The sequence below is a fragment of the Rhinolophus sinicus genome, chromosome 1 (assembly GCF_057876585.1).
Source record: "Rhinolophus sinicus isolate RSI-liver-muscle chromosome 1, RSI-T2T, whole genome shotgun sequence".
NCBI lineage: Eukaryota > Metazoa > Chordata > Mammalia > Chiroptera > Rhinolophidae > Rhinolophus > Rhinolophus sinicus.
The window spans coordinates 56,251,852-56,270,824 of record NC_142501.1 but is presented as its reverse complement, the minus strand read 5'-3'; the positions used below and the strand labels follow the sequence as shown (position 1 = coordinate 56,270,824).

Below are 18,973 nucleotides of genomic sequence, written 5' to 3'. Positions count from 1 at the left end.
CCTTTTAAGACCGACTATGGCATCCATCCGACCAAGCATTCTCACATACTATTATTGAGTTTTGAATTTTGAGATTTTACCACGTGTGCTAAACAAAAACAACCAGATTCCTGTCATTGGTGATCCAGGGTTTTGTCTGTTTCTGGCTTTGTTGTTTTTCGCTGTTGTGCCTGCTTATCTCCTTTCCAGTTTTCTTCTTCCCTTCCCTCAGCATCTCAATTACCTTTCTATGTGGACAACTGCCACAAACCAGGCTTCTTTCCAACCATCATCTGACTTCTAACCAGTCCCATTCCCTCCCCCAGTGCCCATTTCTAAGCACTTGTTCTCTTTTCTAAGATGGCCGCCACGATGCCCAAGGAAGGCAGGGCGAGTTCTACACACGCAAGGGCACTATCCCGATGGGGGCCAGAGGCCGATGAGCTAAAAGAGGATGCGTGCTGCGGAGAGGAATGAACTGAAAATGGATGGGTGGGAGAGGTGGCCTAAACAGTGCGAAAGACCACAGGAGGGAGCGTCCTGGGCTCTCTGCTCAGCCCCCAGGGAACGCCCAGGGCCCAGAGCTCCGTCACAGGAAGTGGGGGCCCCACCCACTAACGTCCAGAGCCGGAAGTGAGCGTTGCTAGAGCGCGGCTGTGAAGCGGAGGCGACCGTGCCGAGAGCGTGTGGTGACCGAGGTAGGGAAGGCGTCGGGCCGTGGCTTGGGGCCTTCAAACAACTCACCTTTAGTGTGCTGGGATACCGCCACCATTTAGTATCTTCTCTTTTCCGCCCATAGCCTTTGGCTGAGAGGGTTCTCACTGCAGCTGTTTGGCTACTGGGTGGTTCCGTCACCGCTTGGTCCCCTCGAGGGCCTCCCTAGCTCTTTTGTCTCCATTCACGTTAACCACCTTCCCTCCTTCACCTGTTTAGACCCATTGCTTAAATCTACGTCCTCTGAATGTTATGTTTAAAGAAAGAAAAACTATTTTACTGAGCCCCAGCTGTTTCTAACCAGTTGCTTCAGATTTCATCAGCCCCCAAACTCGACTTCTTTGTGTAATTTGTCCCGTTTCACCATGTCTAGCACTAGGGGAAAGGTAAAAATCACCTGTTAACAGCTGATATGAAAAATAGTTAAGTAGACAAGGCTGGATAATGAGGCTATCGATTCCATTGCCCTTTGTCAACTGAAATTGGTCTTTTTGCCCCCAAAGGATAGGGTGGCATCCTACAAGTTGCTGAATTTAGTGCTGATCACTCCTTTCAATGTCTTAAAATCAAGGAACATAATACTTGGTTCTTCCTTACAAACCTCTTTTATTTTTATTGAAAAAGTGTAAAGTAACGATGTATAAGTAAAACATATCAAAAGGAAGGTCAGAATTTCTTAATCCAGACTTGGAAAGTATTTTTTAGGACGGTTTCACTAATGATTGTAATGAACAAATAGGCTCTACAGCAAATTACTAAACTGGAGTTCCAGCTGATCACTTTATTTCCTATCATAGATTCCATGGCTGCTTATGTCATAGAATGGGGGGGAAGGGGTGTGGAATTGTGTGAGAGGCCAAAGGACAGCTTGCTCTAGAGACAGCAGCTGTAAATCTAGCCAATTTGCAGAAATTTCTTATGGGTCTGGTTTTATATAAATTTAGTTTTTTCTTATAATGATAAGTTTATTTAATCACAGTACTCAATAGGGGGGATCCCCGGTAGAAAAGGATTCAAACTACAGAACCATTTCTTGTCTTTTAATCTTCCACATTTCTGTTACAGATTTGTTCTTTTATGCTGTGTTATCCATAATAAAATGGGCAGTTCTTAAGTCCTAACATTCAGTAGTTTTCCCTCAATACATAGAAGGAATGTTAACTGAAGGGGTTAAGTAACCAAGTCTGTCCAGTTTAGCATAGGAGATTGGGGGGCCAGAAGGGAGGTGAAGCATCACTGGAAAAAGTGAAGCACTTCCTGACCATGTTTAGGAACAGTCATAGAAATAGTAAACTAAAATATATTTGGGCATACTGGATGGATTAAGTGTATATAGTTTCTGACGTAGGCTTCCAGCATTCCCAGGTCCCAGAGGGGAGCAAGACAGTCAACCCGCCCATCCTGTTTTTTTAAGAACTTGAGAGGAGAGCTTTACAATGGTACCCTATTTCTATGTTTATCTTGGAGTTTAAATAACAGTATTTTTGTGGTCTTGCCCTCGCTAATATTAAATAGCATCAAACCCTAATACGTAGTAAATAGCGACTGGTCGTTATAATGGCACTTAAAGTAGACTGAGATCTTATCACTTTAGTACAGTTTAAATTGGAAGTCTTATTTGGTTTTTCTTAACTATTTGTGAGCCCTAGAATTTATTCCAACAGTGTGAATTAGGCAATGATTTGAAATGCTTCAAAGTAGTAAGGAATCTTTTAAAGAGGAAAATATGTCTGGGGGAGGGGAGTACTCAGGAGTTCTTATATTGAACTTGGTTGGCTTCAATTCCAGTTTGACTCTTATCTTTTAGGGCCACCCTTTGGTACATTTCATTTCCAATTCCCTGAACCACTGCTTTTTTTCCCCCCAGCACGTGGATTTAGCTCCTTCATTTCCAACATGGAAGAAACTTACCGTATGTACTACTTATTGCTTTTAGAATATAAGTTGAATTACGTACATATAGTTTTATGTCTGACACGATTTTTAATGTGTGGGAAAAATGTCACCTGGGAGTGTGTTAGAAATGCACAATTTCAGGCCCTACCCCAAACCTACTGTATGAGAATCTGCATTTTAACATAATCCCCAAGTGATTTAACACCTGGGGATCATTTTACAGTTTGAAAAACTCTGCTTTAGAATATACTTGACCTTTTTTCCAAATTGACCTAAAACTCTAACCTTAATCTGGTAGATTCCTGAAGATCTCCAGCTTCTGTCTTTGGGCTGTACCTCTTAGTTGATGATACTTTCATCAGGTCTAGTTCCTTATTTTCATAAAGTTTCCCCCATTTCTCATCATGAGTTCTAGGCCCTATCCAAGTGTGAGGAACATCTGAGTCTATGCTCTGGGAGGAAGCTTGTCCACAGGGCCTATCTTTTGTTTTCTAAATTAAGTTATATTCCCAGAAAGCCAGGAAAAATTTTTGCCAGTTTGATAATGTGTATTGTAACATTAAATGCACAGATACTTCAATGTAGCATTCTTAGGTATCTGCCAAAGACAAATATTCATATAATGCACAAGAAGTATATACTAGATTGTTAGTCACAGCATTGTATACCATAGTAAAAAACCAGATGTCCATTAGTAAGGGAAATGATTAAGAATCTATGGTACATCCATTTGCAGCAATGAAATATTCTTTATATGTACTGATATAGAAGGAGAACCAGGACATACTAAGTAAAGGAAAAAAAAGCAATAGCAAAATAGGTAAAGAAAATCCCGTTACATACTATTGTACAATATGGAGGAACCTTAAGATCATTAGCTAAGTAAAACCAGTCAGTCACAAAAAGACAAATACTGTATGATTTCACTGTATGATGAAGTATCTAGACTAGTAAAACTCAGAAACATAAAGAATAGTGATTGCCATGGGTTGAGTGGAGGAGGGAATGGGGATATAGAGTTTCAGTTTTGCAAAATGATGTAGTTCTGGAGATTGGCTGCACGACATTGTGAATATTCTTAACATTACTGCACTGTACGCTAAAAAATGGTTAAGCTGATGAATTTTATGTTGTGTATATTTTATCACCATTTAAAATTTTTTAATTAATTTTTGTTTAATCTAAAAAAACAGGTTAGAGCTGACTTAAGTTACCAGAAACCGAAAAGTAAAACATTATGATAGGAAGCTATCATTATCAACTAGGATGTATGCCACTGTATGTATGCCACTCGGATGTACGGGCAGTGCAGTGCATCTGAATCATAAGGCACGTCCAGTCTGTCAGCGGCTGACATGGCCAAACATTTGCTAGCGATGGAATGGATTAAATGAAAGGAAACTAATAAGAATTGTATCTGTAAACTCTCCCTGGGTGTCCTGAAGCTTCAGAAATACGAAAAGATTGCTGGTCAGGATGAGCCTGTTTGGCATAATAAGCATGCCTGTCCTCTAAGACTTTTCCTCCCTCTTCGTTCTGTCCTTCAAGTCACCTTTCTGGCTCATTTGCATCATGATCATGGTTAGCAATTTATTTCATGTTTACCACTCTTCCAATGAAACTGTCTGTTTCAATTCCCCACTGGCTTCTGATTTTCATAGCAGTCTCCTGGTTTATAAGCTTCTTATCAAATGTGAATTGTTTATCTTATTTCACTTTTATCATTGCCTTCAGTACAGCAGGAGCATTTTATTAGGTTGCCTCTTGTCCTCAGAATTTCCCTTCCTTAATCAGGTTTGTTAAATTTTGGGGCTCAGCCTGGGCACCTTGTAAAGCATAAGGTCAGTTTTACACCTTTAGAGAAACTTCTCTGAGAGACATGTTCCGAGAAATTTCCATCGTTCCAAACTATGGAAATGATCCCTGAAAGTATAGTCTTGTAAGGGTAGTTTTAAAAAGCATGATATAGGTCAGGGGTTTGTACACAGCAACTTCATATGTCTGCAGTTGTCTTAACCTCAGGAGGTTCTGTTTCTGTAGATGATTCTATTTTTTAATCTGGCTAATTTGATAATCACTAGGTTAAAGAATTCTGGTTTTTTTCTTCTCATCTACATGTCAAAATATGAGAAGTAAAACCACCTATCAGATAAGGCGTTGGTTTCATTTGAGAGGTAACTAAAGTAACCAAGGTCAGGAACTACTTGTAGTAGTAAATTAAAGCAGATAGACGAAAAAGAAATCATCTGTCAATTAATATTTCTCAAGCTTCCATAGAACATATAACGAATAGAGAGCAGGGCTTACATCTTTTTTCATGTCATGGCATACTAGTAAATAGACAGGGATGCTGGGAAGATTAACTACCCTCAACTTGCCCGAGGACTGGTAGGGGATAGGGGGAACATGTGCAGTGGACCCCTGCATCAATATGTTGGCACACCAGCCATTCCAATCTTCAGCGTACTGGTTGGGAAGCTCTGGTTGGGCTAGCTGGAATAGGAATTACCCTGAATTAGCATTTTTAGAAAAGGAAAAAAGGATGTGATTTCATTGAACTTTTTGTTTTATAGTAAGAGTAACCAACAATGAAAACAACAATATTTAAGTACAACCAAATACAAACGAAGTCCTCGTCTCATGATTGATGGTTTTAGATTTGGTGATAACACAGTTGTATCTTCCCAGGGTTACATTTTCATTTTCAAATGTTTAGTCACCATTTTTTTTAAATTTCAAACTGTTGTCAAACTGTCTTGTTCTGTTCTTATAGATTCTGTTGGAAAATACAGTGTGCCTAGAATGCTGCAGTTTTACAAGGGCCTGTTCAGCTTTATACTTATCCTGTTTCCCTCTCTTTCAGTTGATTCCCTGGACCCTGAAAAGCTAATACAATGCCCCTATGATAAAAACCACCAGATCAGGGCCTGCAGGTTTCCTTATCATCTTATCAAGTGCAGAAAGGTAAGGTATTATTTTCATAAGATGCCCTGTAATGCTGTTCTGAATTCTCTTAAAAGGCCAGATTTTATAACTATCAAATAATTTTAGCATAAATGTTTTGATTAAATGCCAGAATTGTTTTAGGACTCTACCTTTTACTATACCAACTTCTACAGAAAGGAGTTTATTTCTTGGGTACGTAAGTTTTTCCTTGTTTTGGCTTTTTCCCCCAACTAGTGACAAAGCACCCTTTATAAACAACCTCTCTGGAGTCTTCTCACCCTTTGTAAAACAGAGGAAACACTAATTTTTGCTAGCAATGAGAAATCCCTCTTGCCTTGTGAATTTGATGTGTTCATTGTCCTGTTAAGGATTGAGTGCTATATATAATACATCGATTTTTTATTTTTTTGTTTAGAAATTTTAGAGAAGTTGAACAGCTAGAGGTTATCCCAAGAAAATATTATTCCTAAAAATAACTGTTTCTCCAAATTTCAACAGTAAGCATCTTTGGGGGAAAAGAAAACAACTCATCAGAGTTTTTTCTCTGGCACTCATTTGTAGACTTAGCTGATATAAACTGCTTTAATGCTGGTATATTAACTGAGGCACTTTGAAAAGATTATTAGAGTACAGATGACAGATACAGAGGCCAAAGTTCTGCCAGGATTTATGCTGGGAAACAATTTTAGTATTTAATCCAAACTACATACGATTTATGTATGCATTAACATCCTTCAAATGATGTTTCTCTTACAATCCTGGAGACATGATTATAATGTCGTTTTTTATTATTTCTCCAGTTCTTTTTAATCTTTTGAGCAAAAAATCACTTAAGGTTGAACTTGGAACAATATGGGTCAGAAGAAACCACCACAACTTCCTCCCCTAGGCTCTCAAATATGTCAGCAATAAAGGTTGGGAAAGGGAGCCAAGCAGCTAAAAGACACTGGCATAACTCCGCTCTTGTAATGCTCTTAATCTTTGCGTTGGAATGCCTCATATCCTGTATGAAAATCGCGATAAATGCCCACAGACTTTTCCCCGTTTTCTATTTTTTTCAAACCTTCTTCCCATTTCACATTATTTTTTCTTTTTTGAATATCATTTGTGATATATCTTTTGCTTCTCCTACTAACTAAATTTCTTAATTGCTGGTATATTGTCCATAGGATTTGGGTGATATTGAACACTGTTTTGTTCTAAAATAAGGAACTTGGTCAGCAGAGTAGACTTATCATCTATGCTTTTCCTTAGTGAAAGAGATGAAATAAAGGTCAAATTGTTCAGAGTCTCACTTCAGGCATCATTACTTTCAATAAGTGTTCCTGTGTTAATCTGATAAATCATTGGTTTGCCTCTTCTGGAGCTCCCTTCCAAAAGCTATTTTCCCGCCCTATTATATTTCAATAGCAGGGGAACTACTGCAGTGCAGACTAAGATTGTGTTTTAGTGTTACTGTTCATCCTGAATATCAGCTTTCAAAGCCATCCAGAGAGCTCTGTCTACCGTTACATGCTGTGCTACCTAAATCTTGTGACCTGAAGAACACGGAAAGAAAAGACAGTTCAAATACCCAATCCTAAATTTGCTGTTTACCTCCGTGTAAGGCACTTTAACCCCCAATACCTGTGTGTCAATCTCTATAATCATAACAAAGAGACTTATGTTATGATGATTGTGAGGTTCTGTATGGTCTGTATGAGTGACAAATAATTCCCTCTTAATTTTCTACTATGAGTTTACCTATCATAATTAAGGCACAAGTTTTTTGAGAGGGAGCCACTTATAAAATAAAGGGGAGCCGTTTATAGAATAAAGTTGAGCCACACTCCCCTTGAACTTTTAAGAGATCCAAAGATTGACAGACCCCTTAATTTTTGTTCCACAGAATCATCCTGATGTCGCAAACAAATTGGCTACTTGTCCCTTCAATGCTCGCCACCAGGTTCCTCGGGCCGAAATCAGTCATCATATCTCAAGTTGTGATGACAAAAGTTGTATAGAGCAAGACGTTGGTAAGACTGACTAGCTGAAATATTTCAGTGCTAGAAGTTAGGCCCTTTAAATTCGTATTATGTTACATTGTCACCTTGATTTTTGTCTTTCATCATTTAAGAAGAGCAGCACTTTTCAGCAGCGAAAGGTTGTCAGGTTGTGTTTGTCAGACTGCTTTCTCTTCTGAATAACCTGATTCATTTTACTAATAATTCATCGAAATATAAAAATCCTTTTATTACTATAAATATGGGAAACATCTTTGTTTCTGCTTCTCTTTCTTGTCCTCTGTCAGCAAGGGGATAAGACCATTCTGTTTATCTTTCATACCATCCATTGTTCAGAAATAAAGACCCCGTTAGGCTACCCTGCAACCTCTTTAGCCACTAACCCCTTTAAATATTCTAACTTGGCAATGTCCCGTTTTGATGTTGGAATCTCTGTTGTCTTGCAGTCAACCAAACCAAGAACCTTGGACAAGAGACTCTGGCTGAGAGCACGTGGCAGTGCCCTCCTTGCGATGAAGACTGGGATAAAGGTGAAGTGCCTCTACATCTTTTTCTTCACAATGTCAAAATCTCAAGTCGTTTGCTTTAGATAGAAGGAAGATTTTCCTTTTTTATGAACATACCATGTTGTTTGGAATGCTTTATTATTTTTATTGGGCCCCAAAACGAGCACATTTGTATCACTGTGCAGACACGTGGAACAGCCTATCCCTCTTGATTGGAAAAAGCACTTCTTTACATCTGTTTTTTTCCATAAATTGTGTTGCACCATCTGTGTTTGGCTGTTACTAGGCACGTTTATTATTATTTATGTCGCTCGTGTTTATATTCTTCAATTAAATTCCTGCTACTGTGTCACTTAGGCAAGGTACTTGCTCAATTTTCACTCGCTTCTCTAAACTTAGGTGTATTATTTCCCATCTTACAAATTCAACTAGCATGAACTTGTACCACAAAACTGTATTTTGCTTCCTTTGGCAGATTTGTGGGAACAGACCAGCACCCCATTTGTCTGGGGCACAGCCAACTACTGTGGCAAAAACAGGTAAGTGCAATGGTCTCATTCCCAGCACTGCCTACCAAAATCAATATGGTTTGTTACCAAAAGAAGCCACCAAAGCATTTTTCTTTGATGATATAACTTGCTGGTAACTTGTCTAGATATTGTTTTGGTCGATCTTATTTCTCATTTTTCCCTTGATTCATATATGAGGTCGCATGCTTTGTGTTAATCACTGTAAGAACACAAAAATACTAGCTTCTAAAAGTACAGAATAGGGTATGTGGTCAATGGCATTGTAATGGCTATGTATGATGTCAGAGGGGTAGTAGACTTGGGGGTGGTTATCACCTTGTGAGGGGTGTAATTGTCTAATCATGTTGTTTTGTACACCTGAAACTAATTTTTAAAAACCTACTAGCTTATAGTTTAGCAAGGGAGACAGTGGTGCCAGACATTCTTGTGTCTTAGTTGGGTTTTTTACTAGGTTCACATTATTTTGATGCTTTGAAAAAAATTCTCCTGCTATACTACGTGGATCATTTTCACTCTCAGTAAATAGTGTCTAAGGAAAAAGTAACCTTAGAAGTTTTTGATTTGAGGTTGGGGAATCCAGAATACCTATCTGGTAGGGAAGAAAATGTATCTCTTCTCCCCACTGATTTTGTATCTAATTTTTAAATCTATAAGATTTCTCATTGTTAATTGATCTTCAGACCTTATAAGATCAAGTTTCAAACCTAAATTAGAAAATGAAAGACTGAGATGCTGGACTTCATTTTTTTCCCCCAAATAGAATGCTTATCAATTTTTGTTTCTTAGCTCCTGAGGTCCGTTAGTAATTGGGAATGTACCTTATTGTGTGTGTGCACTAGGATAGAAAAACTTAAAGATGAATTCCATTTGGTACAATTTAAATTTTGCCTCAACTCTGTGCAATTTGTTGCCTTTGGTTTGATTGTCTTGGCATTTTATTTTATCTCTCATGTTCATTGCGTGAGTTGATGAGCCTGTCATACAACTGAACAGTAGATGGCATTGGTGTTTATCTCAATTTCTGGAAAATGAAAATGCTTAGACCCATCTTAATGCCTGCACAGAACAGTGAGCTTTCCAGAGAAATGGTAATCATTCTAATTGCAAGAATGTTTTGATGGAAATGTGTTTACATTTCAGAATGTAGGTTTTTGTTTTCCTCCAAATTACAAAAACAATACATTTGATTGTCTTGTGTGCGCCTGCCTGAAGAATACAGATATGCTGGCATAGTCAAATTCGTCTTCCTTTTTGCAGCCCTGCAAGCAATATAGTCATGGAACATAAGAGTAACCTGGCTTCAGGCATGCGCGTTCCCAAGTCTCTGCCGTATGTTCTGCCGTGGAAAAACAGTAAGTGAAATGAAGCAAAATGTTTTTATTCTTTTCTTTGTGCTAATAAACAGTCTTCATTATTCAAAGACGTGTAGTCTAATACCTTGCACTCCCATAACCCTGAGAGAGTACCTCAATTTTTATACTCTAAGAACCTCACTCACTTTACTCTAGTCCTGGCCTTGGTTAGTAACAGGGACGTACAAGATCATAGAAACCAAAAGAACATTTTCAAGATGGTGTGACCACTGACATCAAATACGATGAGTAAATTTGAGGACCAATAAAAAGGCTATTGGTTTTGGCTAGGAGGAAGTCATCCCTGACTTCCAAGGCATGATGTCAATAGGGGATTGGGATTAGAAATTGGATTGCAGTGGACTAAAAGGAAATGTGTAGAGAGAAAATGAAAGTTATAAGTCATAAGAACCACCATAAAAAAAAGTATTTAGATGTCTTCCATAGATGTCAGAGACCATGCTGAGCAAACAGATACTAAATTTGTATCATACCACCCTAGTAAAGAAATTCCAACATATGGCGTACCCAAGATATTGTCATTTTTATTTCATATAAACTTTATTTTGCTAATATTGCCTCAAATTCAAATTCCCTTGGTTTCAGCCTTTGCTACTGTTTGAGTTAATTTTCAGGTGGCTAGAGGATTCCCTTTAAAAATATTCCCTTTGGATATTTGCATTTCCCAAAAAATTAGATCACCAAGTCATAGCCAAAAGGTTTTGATAGATAAAGAACTATTTTCTTTTGCCATGCTCTTGAGTAGAATCCAATCACTAATTTTTAATTCTTATACTTTTATATTGCAATTCATTTTGCCCCAGAATAAGTCGTTTGTGTTTAGTAAAAGTAGGGGATGCAGTGAATTTCAATTGACATGATATATTTATTTTGAAATATTTCTTCTCTGTAGATGGAAATGCACAGTAACTGAATATCTGTCTCACCAAGTAAGTGTTTCAGTTTTATTTTACTGTCTCTTCAGATGGTAGCAAGATTTAACTGGACATGAAGCAATTTGGGTCCAATTTTCTTTCAGATTATGGTAACAAATTAAAGCTTCGTGTGTGCCTATGTTTTTTAAGTATATAGCTTCTATTATGGCTTTACACGCTAATGAATAGGCATTTACTGGTTAAATTAGAATTCAGTTAACATGCCAAGTTGCTTTCCCTAATGTTAGTACACATTGCCTTTTTACTTTTTCTTTCTTTTTTATCAAAGTTGCATTCTAGGTCTATCATGCCTCTTTAATGGACTGAGATTAATCAGACCGCTGTGCTTAACTGCTCTGCGATTCTTTCCCTGTGCAGTATAGTTTAACACTCATCAGAAAATTCATACTCTTTTTAATGAGCACTTAAAAGCTTGAGGTCTCTAAGAGTCATGCACTGTTGATCTCATCTGAACAGAACCTCACAAAAATCTATATGAAGAGACCAAAATCTTTTACTTTTCACAGACAAAACCTTTCCTTGAGGTTACTCTATGCACCCATAGCAGAGACAAGTCTGATGCTTCAAATGCTATCTTGGCTGAGGTTGCCCAGCCGCCTTGCTCCTGGCAAAAGGAATATTATAAAAGGCCAAGAATAGGATTATGGCCCCACTGCCTTGAAGATAGTAGGCCTTCAGTGAATAGTTATTGACTGAATGCATAATTGGCCTGTTGCCTTCCATTTCACTCACTTACTCCGGACAGTGAAGCAGATGGATCTTCTGTGAGTTAAGGTTCATTTTGTACCAAAACTAATGTTTCTTCTGGTGAGAAGTAGAAATATCTGTCTCACTTTAGAAATATCTTCTAAAAGCAGATTCCCCTTAGCTATGGACAGTAATATCTATCAGCTGCCAGCCATGGCTAGGTACGAGAAATGGCTGGGTACCAGCCTTTTTTTTTTTTTGGTAGGTTCTGACGTCAAATTGTTAAATAGATCTGGAAGCCAGAAAATTGCATTTGACCCCAAAAGGGAAAGAGACACGATAGCCCTGGGGTGTGTCAGGAAACCACACACAGATTTGGACAAATGGTGAACTTTGAATCCTTCTCTGACACACTGTACAAAATACTTGGTGCTCATAGTGTGGATAGCTACCTAGAGTAAAAATGGCTACTCTAAGGTGAAAGCCTAGGAGAACTTCTATCTCTATCACTTAAAACAAGATACTCCTCTCCTTTGAAACTTAACTCTTTGCTGTTAAACTCCTTATATGCTGAAAATTTGTTTTTCTGTGTAACCCCTAAGGAATCAGGAAAAAAAGAATTATCCTAGGTTAGGTAAGAATCTTTAAATAGCCACAGACCTTCTTTTCCTCTGAATAAAAATAAACATCATTTTTTGAACGCCTATTGTTGCAGAATTCTCTATCTTCTTTGGAAGGATACAAAAGAAGTAGAAGACATGATTTATTCCCTTAAGGAACTTAAGTGTGGTTGGAGAGTTTTGAATGCACATACGTGAAAAGGGTTTGTTCACTTTGCACTCAATGCTTTGTCCCTTTTGTGTTTTTATCAACAATTCCACTTTTTACTAGATTAACGGTCTCAAAAGCAGGTAATATCATATTAATTTTTGTTCTCCTAATACACATTGTAACAGTTAAAAAAATATTGTTGAATTAATGAGTAGTAGAGTAAATGAGAAGAGAAAAAGATCAATATAAGTTCATTGGAATTAATCCAGAATTGTCTGCAGGAGTCAATTGCTTGGATAGTCCGTTCTAATTTTCTCCTCACTCATGAAACTGTTGACACAAGGAGTGTACATTGATCTCTATACAGAAAGCTTTTAATTCAGTTAACAAATGTCTGTGTGCTTAGTGGTACCTAAGAGCTAAGGGTCAGAAAGTACTTGGTGTTTTGCCATTAACTAACTACAGCAGCTTCCTCCAGCAGGCCAAGAGATTTTAATTGGGTTGTTGTTGTGTGGCCCATTGTCATATGTAGTTGGTGCTTTCGTCATTGAAAGGAACTAAAAACTCTTTTTTTTTTTTCTCATTTCCTTACAGATGCCTGACCCTAGAAGACTCTTGTTTCTTCCTGCTACCAGTGGGTTCTTCATTTTTCTTCTAATTATAGAAAGATAAACTGTCTGTGACTTTCAAACTGACAAGTACTTTCTTTTTCTCCCCCATTTTGAGTCTTCACTTATTTGATGCAAGAACGAACCCTTGTATTTAGAAGAACTGTTTCAAATAAACCATTGATGTACATAGCTTGATAGTTTGGTTAAGTACCTGCCTCCCCAAGATAAGAAATCACATGCCATTCCACAATAATGGCACATAATTATTTAAAGTAATCTTAAAGAGTCCAGCTAAAGCAAGCAAGAAATTTGGGTTGGAAAAAGTAACTGTGTATTTGTGACCTCTGACACACATGGACCAAATTATTTTAAGCATTAGTAGGAATGGGCCTTTTCTGATCAGTGCATCTGTTTATCCAGGGTCTCCAAGGTATTGATAGCATTTATATAGCAAAATACCCCATTCTTGTTTAGAATCTTAAGGATATCTTGCTCCCTGAATATTTCCAACCTACAGTAGATTTCTTTTATTTATTTTATCTTTTCCACACTCCAGCTAGAAATTGTACTAGCTGTCAAACTAGGTGTGGATTATGTATGAGTGAAGATTGGCAAGGAGGTGAGGAACCAGTGTACATGTGGAAAAGAGACAGGCTTTCCACCTGTGTGTGCAATTTGATTAAGCTTCAACGCTTGAGGGCCCTGCTGACTACCCTGGGATATGTGTATAATAAGTTACATTTTTAAACATCTAAAGCTCGGGCTATCCTAGCATCTTGTTGGCCCTTACAAGGAGACTTCATGATCTCCCCAGACCAGTTTTTTGTTTGTTTGGATTGTTTTTTGTGTGTGGTTGTTTTCAAGTGTGGTTTAGTTTGATTTTAAAACTGTCTGACGTGAGGAACGGTTTGGAATCTGGTGTAGATAGAAACTTGGATGAAGCATGCTGACAAATAATTCCAAAAATGATCTCTCTAACATTGTTTGTGGGTAACAGATAAGGAGGAGTGGGCTTTTGTGAAATACCTCCTTCCATGAGTTTTACACAAAACAGGACTCCCCCAGCCCCCCATGAAGCAGAGCTATGTGTTTATTTAGTTCCACTCTCTTAAATAGGTTCAAGATAAGCCCCAGTACAATAGTATTTCTGCTTCGTAGCTGTGTGATCTTAAGTGAATAACTAGACCATTTCTTCTGGAGAGGGTGGTCATTATTGAGGAGGGGGGAAAATACCCTTTATGCCCCTAATTCTGGTCACTTATGTTTGTGTATCAATCAACACCTCACAAAAACTTTATTTATATAGTCTTATTACTGGAAAATACAAAACCCTTTTGATTTCATTTGTTTGGGTGATGACAGAACAAAACTATCATCTGGTACGTAAGCCAGAACTCCTACCTAGTTTAGGAAAAACAAGCAGGGCCATGAGTCTTGTTGCAAAGAATACAACTTACCAAAGGAATTAAATAATTTTTTTTTAATGTGTTGTTTAAATATCTAAAGAGGTGAGATAGGCTAACATCTATCGTTTATCAAAAACAAAGGAAGACTCTTATGTTGTCACCTTAGGAAGACACCTCTTTGCTCATGACTACTAGAACTTAATCACAAAACATCTGACTTTTCGGAGTATGAGTAGCACTCACATACGGAGAATGCCTGCCTGTGTTAACTCACAAAATGGACAGTCCTGTTGTTTTGTTAGTAAATAAATGATTAAAGCAGACAATTTGTCTGATCCAAGAGCTTTCAGAGATTACTTGGGATTTTTATTGGGCCTAGGATTCACTACTCTGGACTTTGTTTACTAAAGATTTTTAGAGATTCCCAAAAACTAGAACAAAGAACTGACTATTTAACTCTACTGCTTCTATCAGAAGTTGGAAGGAGAAGCTTATTACCTTTGAGACCCTCTTTTTCAGAGGATGCCCTCCCTTTGGAATGTGGACAATGGAAGGTAAACAGTTGAATATTCGACCTTAATTTCAGTTCAAGTCAAATGTTAAAGGTTAAATGCAGAGATGTTTTTCGGAAAGCTTAGCCCAGAGAGCCTTTGAGTCCTGCACTTTGATCTTCTGCAGGACTTCCAGATTCTACCCAAAGGAGAGGATTTGCTTTTTGGACGATTGCCTTTCTCCTTAGGGGTTCTAGAAGTGCGGTTGTGATTTGCAAATGTTCCTACCAGGAATAAACAAATGGGGGTAATAAATGATGTGTAGCTGTCCTGGTAGCTAGCTGTACCTGAGCTAAACAAGGAGCGTATTTAGATTTAATTTCAGATAACACGCTGCAGTACCCGTTCATTGGTGACAGAACAGTGGCTGCTTGTGTTAGTCTCTTAGACAAAATCCTGGCGTTGGTGGAGTCCTCTGGTTCTGTTTTTCACAATTCACATTAAGCTCTAAAGTAGGGAGAAACCAAAGAGATAATATTATACTTGTTACCATTTTTAAAAGAGGCAGGTTATAAAAATCAAGGTGATAGGTATCCTCTATTTTAAATGATCAGTGCAAATCTGGCCTTAGGAAGAAGAGACCTTTAAGAAAATACCCCCTTTTTTTGTGCCTGTCAAATGAGTAGAATAAGGAAAACTATCTAAATTCCATGAGAAAAATGCTGTAGTGACTGCTCATTCTTTTGATCACTGTCTTCCTGGTACTGTTAAGCTTCAGAACATGCTCAGGTCATACTCTACAGTCCTGGCCTCTTCAGAAACCACTGAAAACACATGAACCTGTGACCTCAGACCAGCAGTCTCAGCTAACTCCGTTCCAACCACGCTGAGGTCTGAAAACTGCAGACCTGTGTGTGAATAGGGCATCGCTCTTTACTCAGCTATTCCACGGCCTGGTCCAACTCACTTGACTCATGGTCAGCAGATTTGCATTTGTGTTTACTTTGTTTGAAGACTTTTATATGAAATTAAAATAGTATAAGAGCCTTTGAGGAAATATGAAGATAAGTTTAGTTGTTTTATATTATTTAGACACACACACACACACACAGAGAAAATAAGTCCAAGTTGTACGAAAAACTGCATATGAACTCAACCATGCCTCTTAATTTTTATTAAAACATTTGTTACTAAAATAAAGTATGCTTTCCCAGTTCATCTGTTTCAGTTCTATTTCCTCAGGCTTTGGTTTCTGGTTTTCGTTGGACGGGGTCAGGATTATTTAGCTCCTTGTGTTGGTTTTCTCCAGGGTAGAACTTTATAGCAGAGGTGCAAATTGAAAGTGATGGGAAGTCTTGGTCTTGAGATTAGAAGCTTCGTTGGGATATCCTTTTGTTGAATTGGAAATGTTGACAAAAGAGTCAGTGTTTTAGCTTTACAAAACCCTTGAAAAATAAGCATTGATATGGCTCCACTAGGTATGTAACTTTGATACCCACCTATCATATCTCATATACTCTTAGAGCTGGAACGGAGCTTAGAGAGCACCTAATCCAAACCTTCATTTTACATGTGAAGAAACAGGCCCTGCACAAGTGTGCAACAAAACTTTTTTTAGAAAAGGAAACAGAATGGTAAACACAAAATTCAATTCAAGATAGTGGTTATCTCTAGGGGATCGGATCAGGAAAAAATACAGTGTATTAGTAGTACTCTGTATAATAAGTCTGGTGGTGGGTTTCCCAGTGTTTATCTTGTAATATGTGTATTAAGTACTGTATAATTTTAAAACATTAAAGAATAATTGCTAAAATTGTTGCACAATATTTACTGTAGGCAAGCCACTTTTCTTGTTTCTTTTTTTTTTTTTTTTAACTTTTTATTTATTTAAGTCTGTTTTTCTAGGACCCATTAGCTCCAAGTCGAGTAGTTGTTTCAGTCTAGTTCTGGAGGGCGCAGCTCACAGTGGCCCATGTGGGGATCAAACCGGCAGCCTTGTTAAGAGCACCACGCTCTAACCAGCTGAGCTAACCGGCTGCCCCTACTTATTTCTTCTTTTACATATTTCAAACCACAGTGGGGGGAAAACGGGTCCTGAAAATTTTATCTTTGCCGAGGATACACAGCTTCTGAGTGAGCTGTGACCACAACCTGGGACTTCTGATTTCTAATTTACTGCTTTTGGCTTCTGTAACCATGCTACTTCCCTGAATGTTGATTTTGCACTCAACCTCATGCTTTCAGGCTATGAGTTTCCTTCTGAACTCATTTCCATGTCTACCAGCTTGGACTCCAAGGTCAGTCCCTTCAGTGGCCTAAATTACCACCCTGAGTTCCCTTGACCCCACTGTTGTTCTGTCTCCGCTTCATCAAACCCAAGTCAAGTGAAACCCACCCTCTCTTACTCTGTTTCTTCAAGGCTGTCGAGCATAGTGATAGAAAATCACATAAATACTCCAACTGACTCCACTGCAAATGTATGATTTCTTAACTCAGGCACTCATTCCTGTTTGGCTTTTTCAGATTTACCTGGTTACCATTGCACGCCTCAATTCAATTCAAATTCAATTCAAGATAGTGGTTATCTTTTTTGATTTTTCTCCTCAACTTTATAATCCCTACTTCCCACCCCTACTTTCAGCCAATCGCTTTGCCTATTACTCTTTAGAGAAAAAAACTGATCATCAAACTTAACGTCCTCTTTTTCCAATTTCTAGACTTAGCTCTTACAGCAGCCACCTTGTCCTTTATCTCGGAGGTATACTTCCTCTCCGAGACTAACTCATCCTTGTGTATTCGTTACCTATCGATGCATAACAAATTTCCCCCAAAGCACAGTGGACTAAAACAATAAGCATTTATTACCCGCACAGTTTCTATGAGTAAGGAATTCAGGAGTGGCTTAGCTGTGTAATCCTGGCTTGGGGCCTTTCATGTGGTTACAGTCAAGATGTCAGACAGGGCTGCCGTGTTCTGAAGACTGAGACTAGAGGATTTGCTTCTAAAGTGGCTCACAGGTTTGCCAAGTAGCGTGGGTTGTTGGCAGAAGACCTCAGTTCCCCACCAGGTGGGATTCTGCATGGCCTATTTGAGTGTCCTCACAACATGTCAACTGCCTTCCCCCAGAGTGAGTAAGTTAAGAGCAAGGTGGGAGCTGTAAATTCTTTTATGACCTAACTTCAGAAGTCGCACTCCGTCATTTCCACAAAATGCTTTTGGTTACACCGGTGAGCCTTTTCCACGTGGGAAGGGACTTCACAGGAGCATGAATATCAGGAGGCAAGGGCCATGGTGCAGGCGGGTTATCACTCCCAACTTCTACCCAGTATCGTCCATAAGTTATTCCCTCTTCTCTTTAATTACATTTCTCTTTAATTCTTTTTTCTTTATATGTGTTATATTTTTCATTTATAAATAGGTTGTCTTTAATGTTTAACTCTTTAAGCTATAAAAATTCTAAGGTTACATTGATTCTTTGAAAAGACACATACCCTGTCCCATGTATCAGTGAGGATTCAGTTGGAGAAAACAAGATCCATTTGAGCTTATCTAAGCAGGAAGGGATGTGTTCGAGGGAATTAAATGGATCACAGAATTGTTGGGAAGGCTGAAGAAACAAATTCTGACTGAACTTCCAAAAATAACTAACAAATACTGCTCAGGGAGCTGTTACTTCTAGTTAGGGAGCTGCCACTGCAGTTGCCAGTTCTAGAAGCACACCGCTCACTACCTCTGCTGCTGTCAGCCGCCGCACGTGCGTGCCCTGCACCCTGTCTTAACCCTTGCTGGCTTCAGAATCCAAGCGATGCACTGGTGCATCTGATTGGCAAAATTTAAATCACATCTGAAGCCTAGCTCTAAGGGAATGTGGGAAATGTAGTCTTTAGCTTTCCACCTTCTGTACACACTAGAAGAGGGTACATGTTCAGTAAACCAGTATATAGAACCCTCCACACTCGCTCTTGACCTGTTGCTTGCCTCTTCCCTTCAGTGCCAGATTTCTTGAAAGAATTGTCTATAATTGGTCTCCAGTTCCTGCTTACTCCTTAATCCATTGCAATCTGCCTACTCTGTTCTCACAGTCTCCGTTAAACCTCCTAATTTGCAAGACCAGAGGTCTATTTT

General features: G+C 38.5%; 1 protein-coding gene across 1 annotated transcript; it reads left to right on the top strand.

Moving 5' to 3' along the window:
* Positions 1-607: 607 nt before the first annotated feature.
* Positions 608-13,140, top strand: GTSF1 (gametocyte specific factor 1). The gene is made up of 9 exons (XM_019724364.3): positions 608-677; positions 2,561-2,605; positions 5,453-5,553; positions 7,424-7,550; positions 7,985-8,068; positions 8,520-8,583; positions 9,832-9,926; positions 10,840-10,876; positions 12,935-13,140. The coding sequence occupies exons 2-8, from the start codon at positions 2,590-2,592 to the stop codon at positions 10,854-10,856; spliced, it is 504 nt and encodes a 167-aa protein (XP_019579923.1). The 5' UTR covers positions 608-677; positions 2,561-2,589; the 3' UTR covers positions 10,857-10,876; positions 12,935-13,140.
* The last annotated feature ends 5,833 nt before the right edge of the window (positions 13,141-18,973 follow it).

Coding starts and splice junctions, on each gene's coding strand:
- GTSF1 (XM_019724364.3), top strand. Junction 5,554..7,423: donor ATCTTATCAAGTGCAGAAAG/GTAAGGTATTAT, acceptor TTTGTTCCACAG/AATCATCCTGATGTCGCAAA. Junction 8,069..8,519: donor CGATGAAGACTGGGATAAAG/GTGAAGTGCCTC, acceptor TTCCTTTGGCAG/ATTTGTGGGAACAGACCAGC.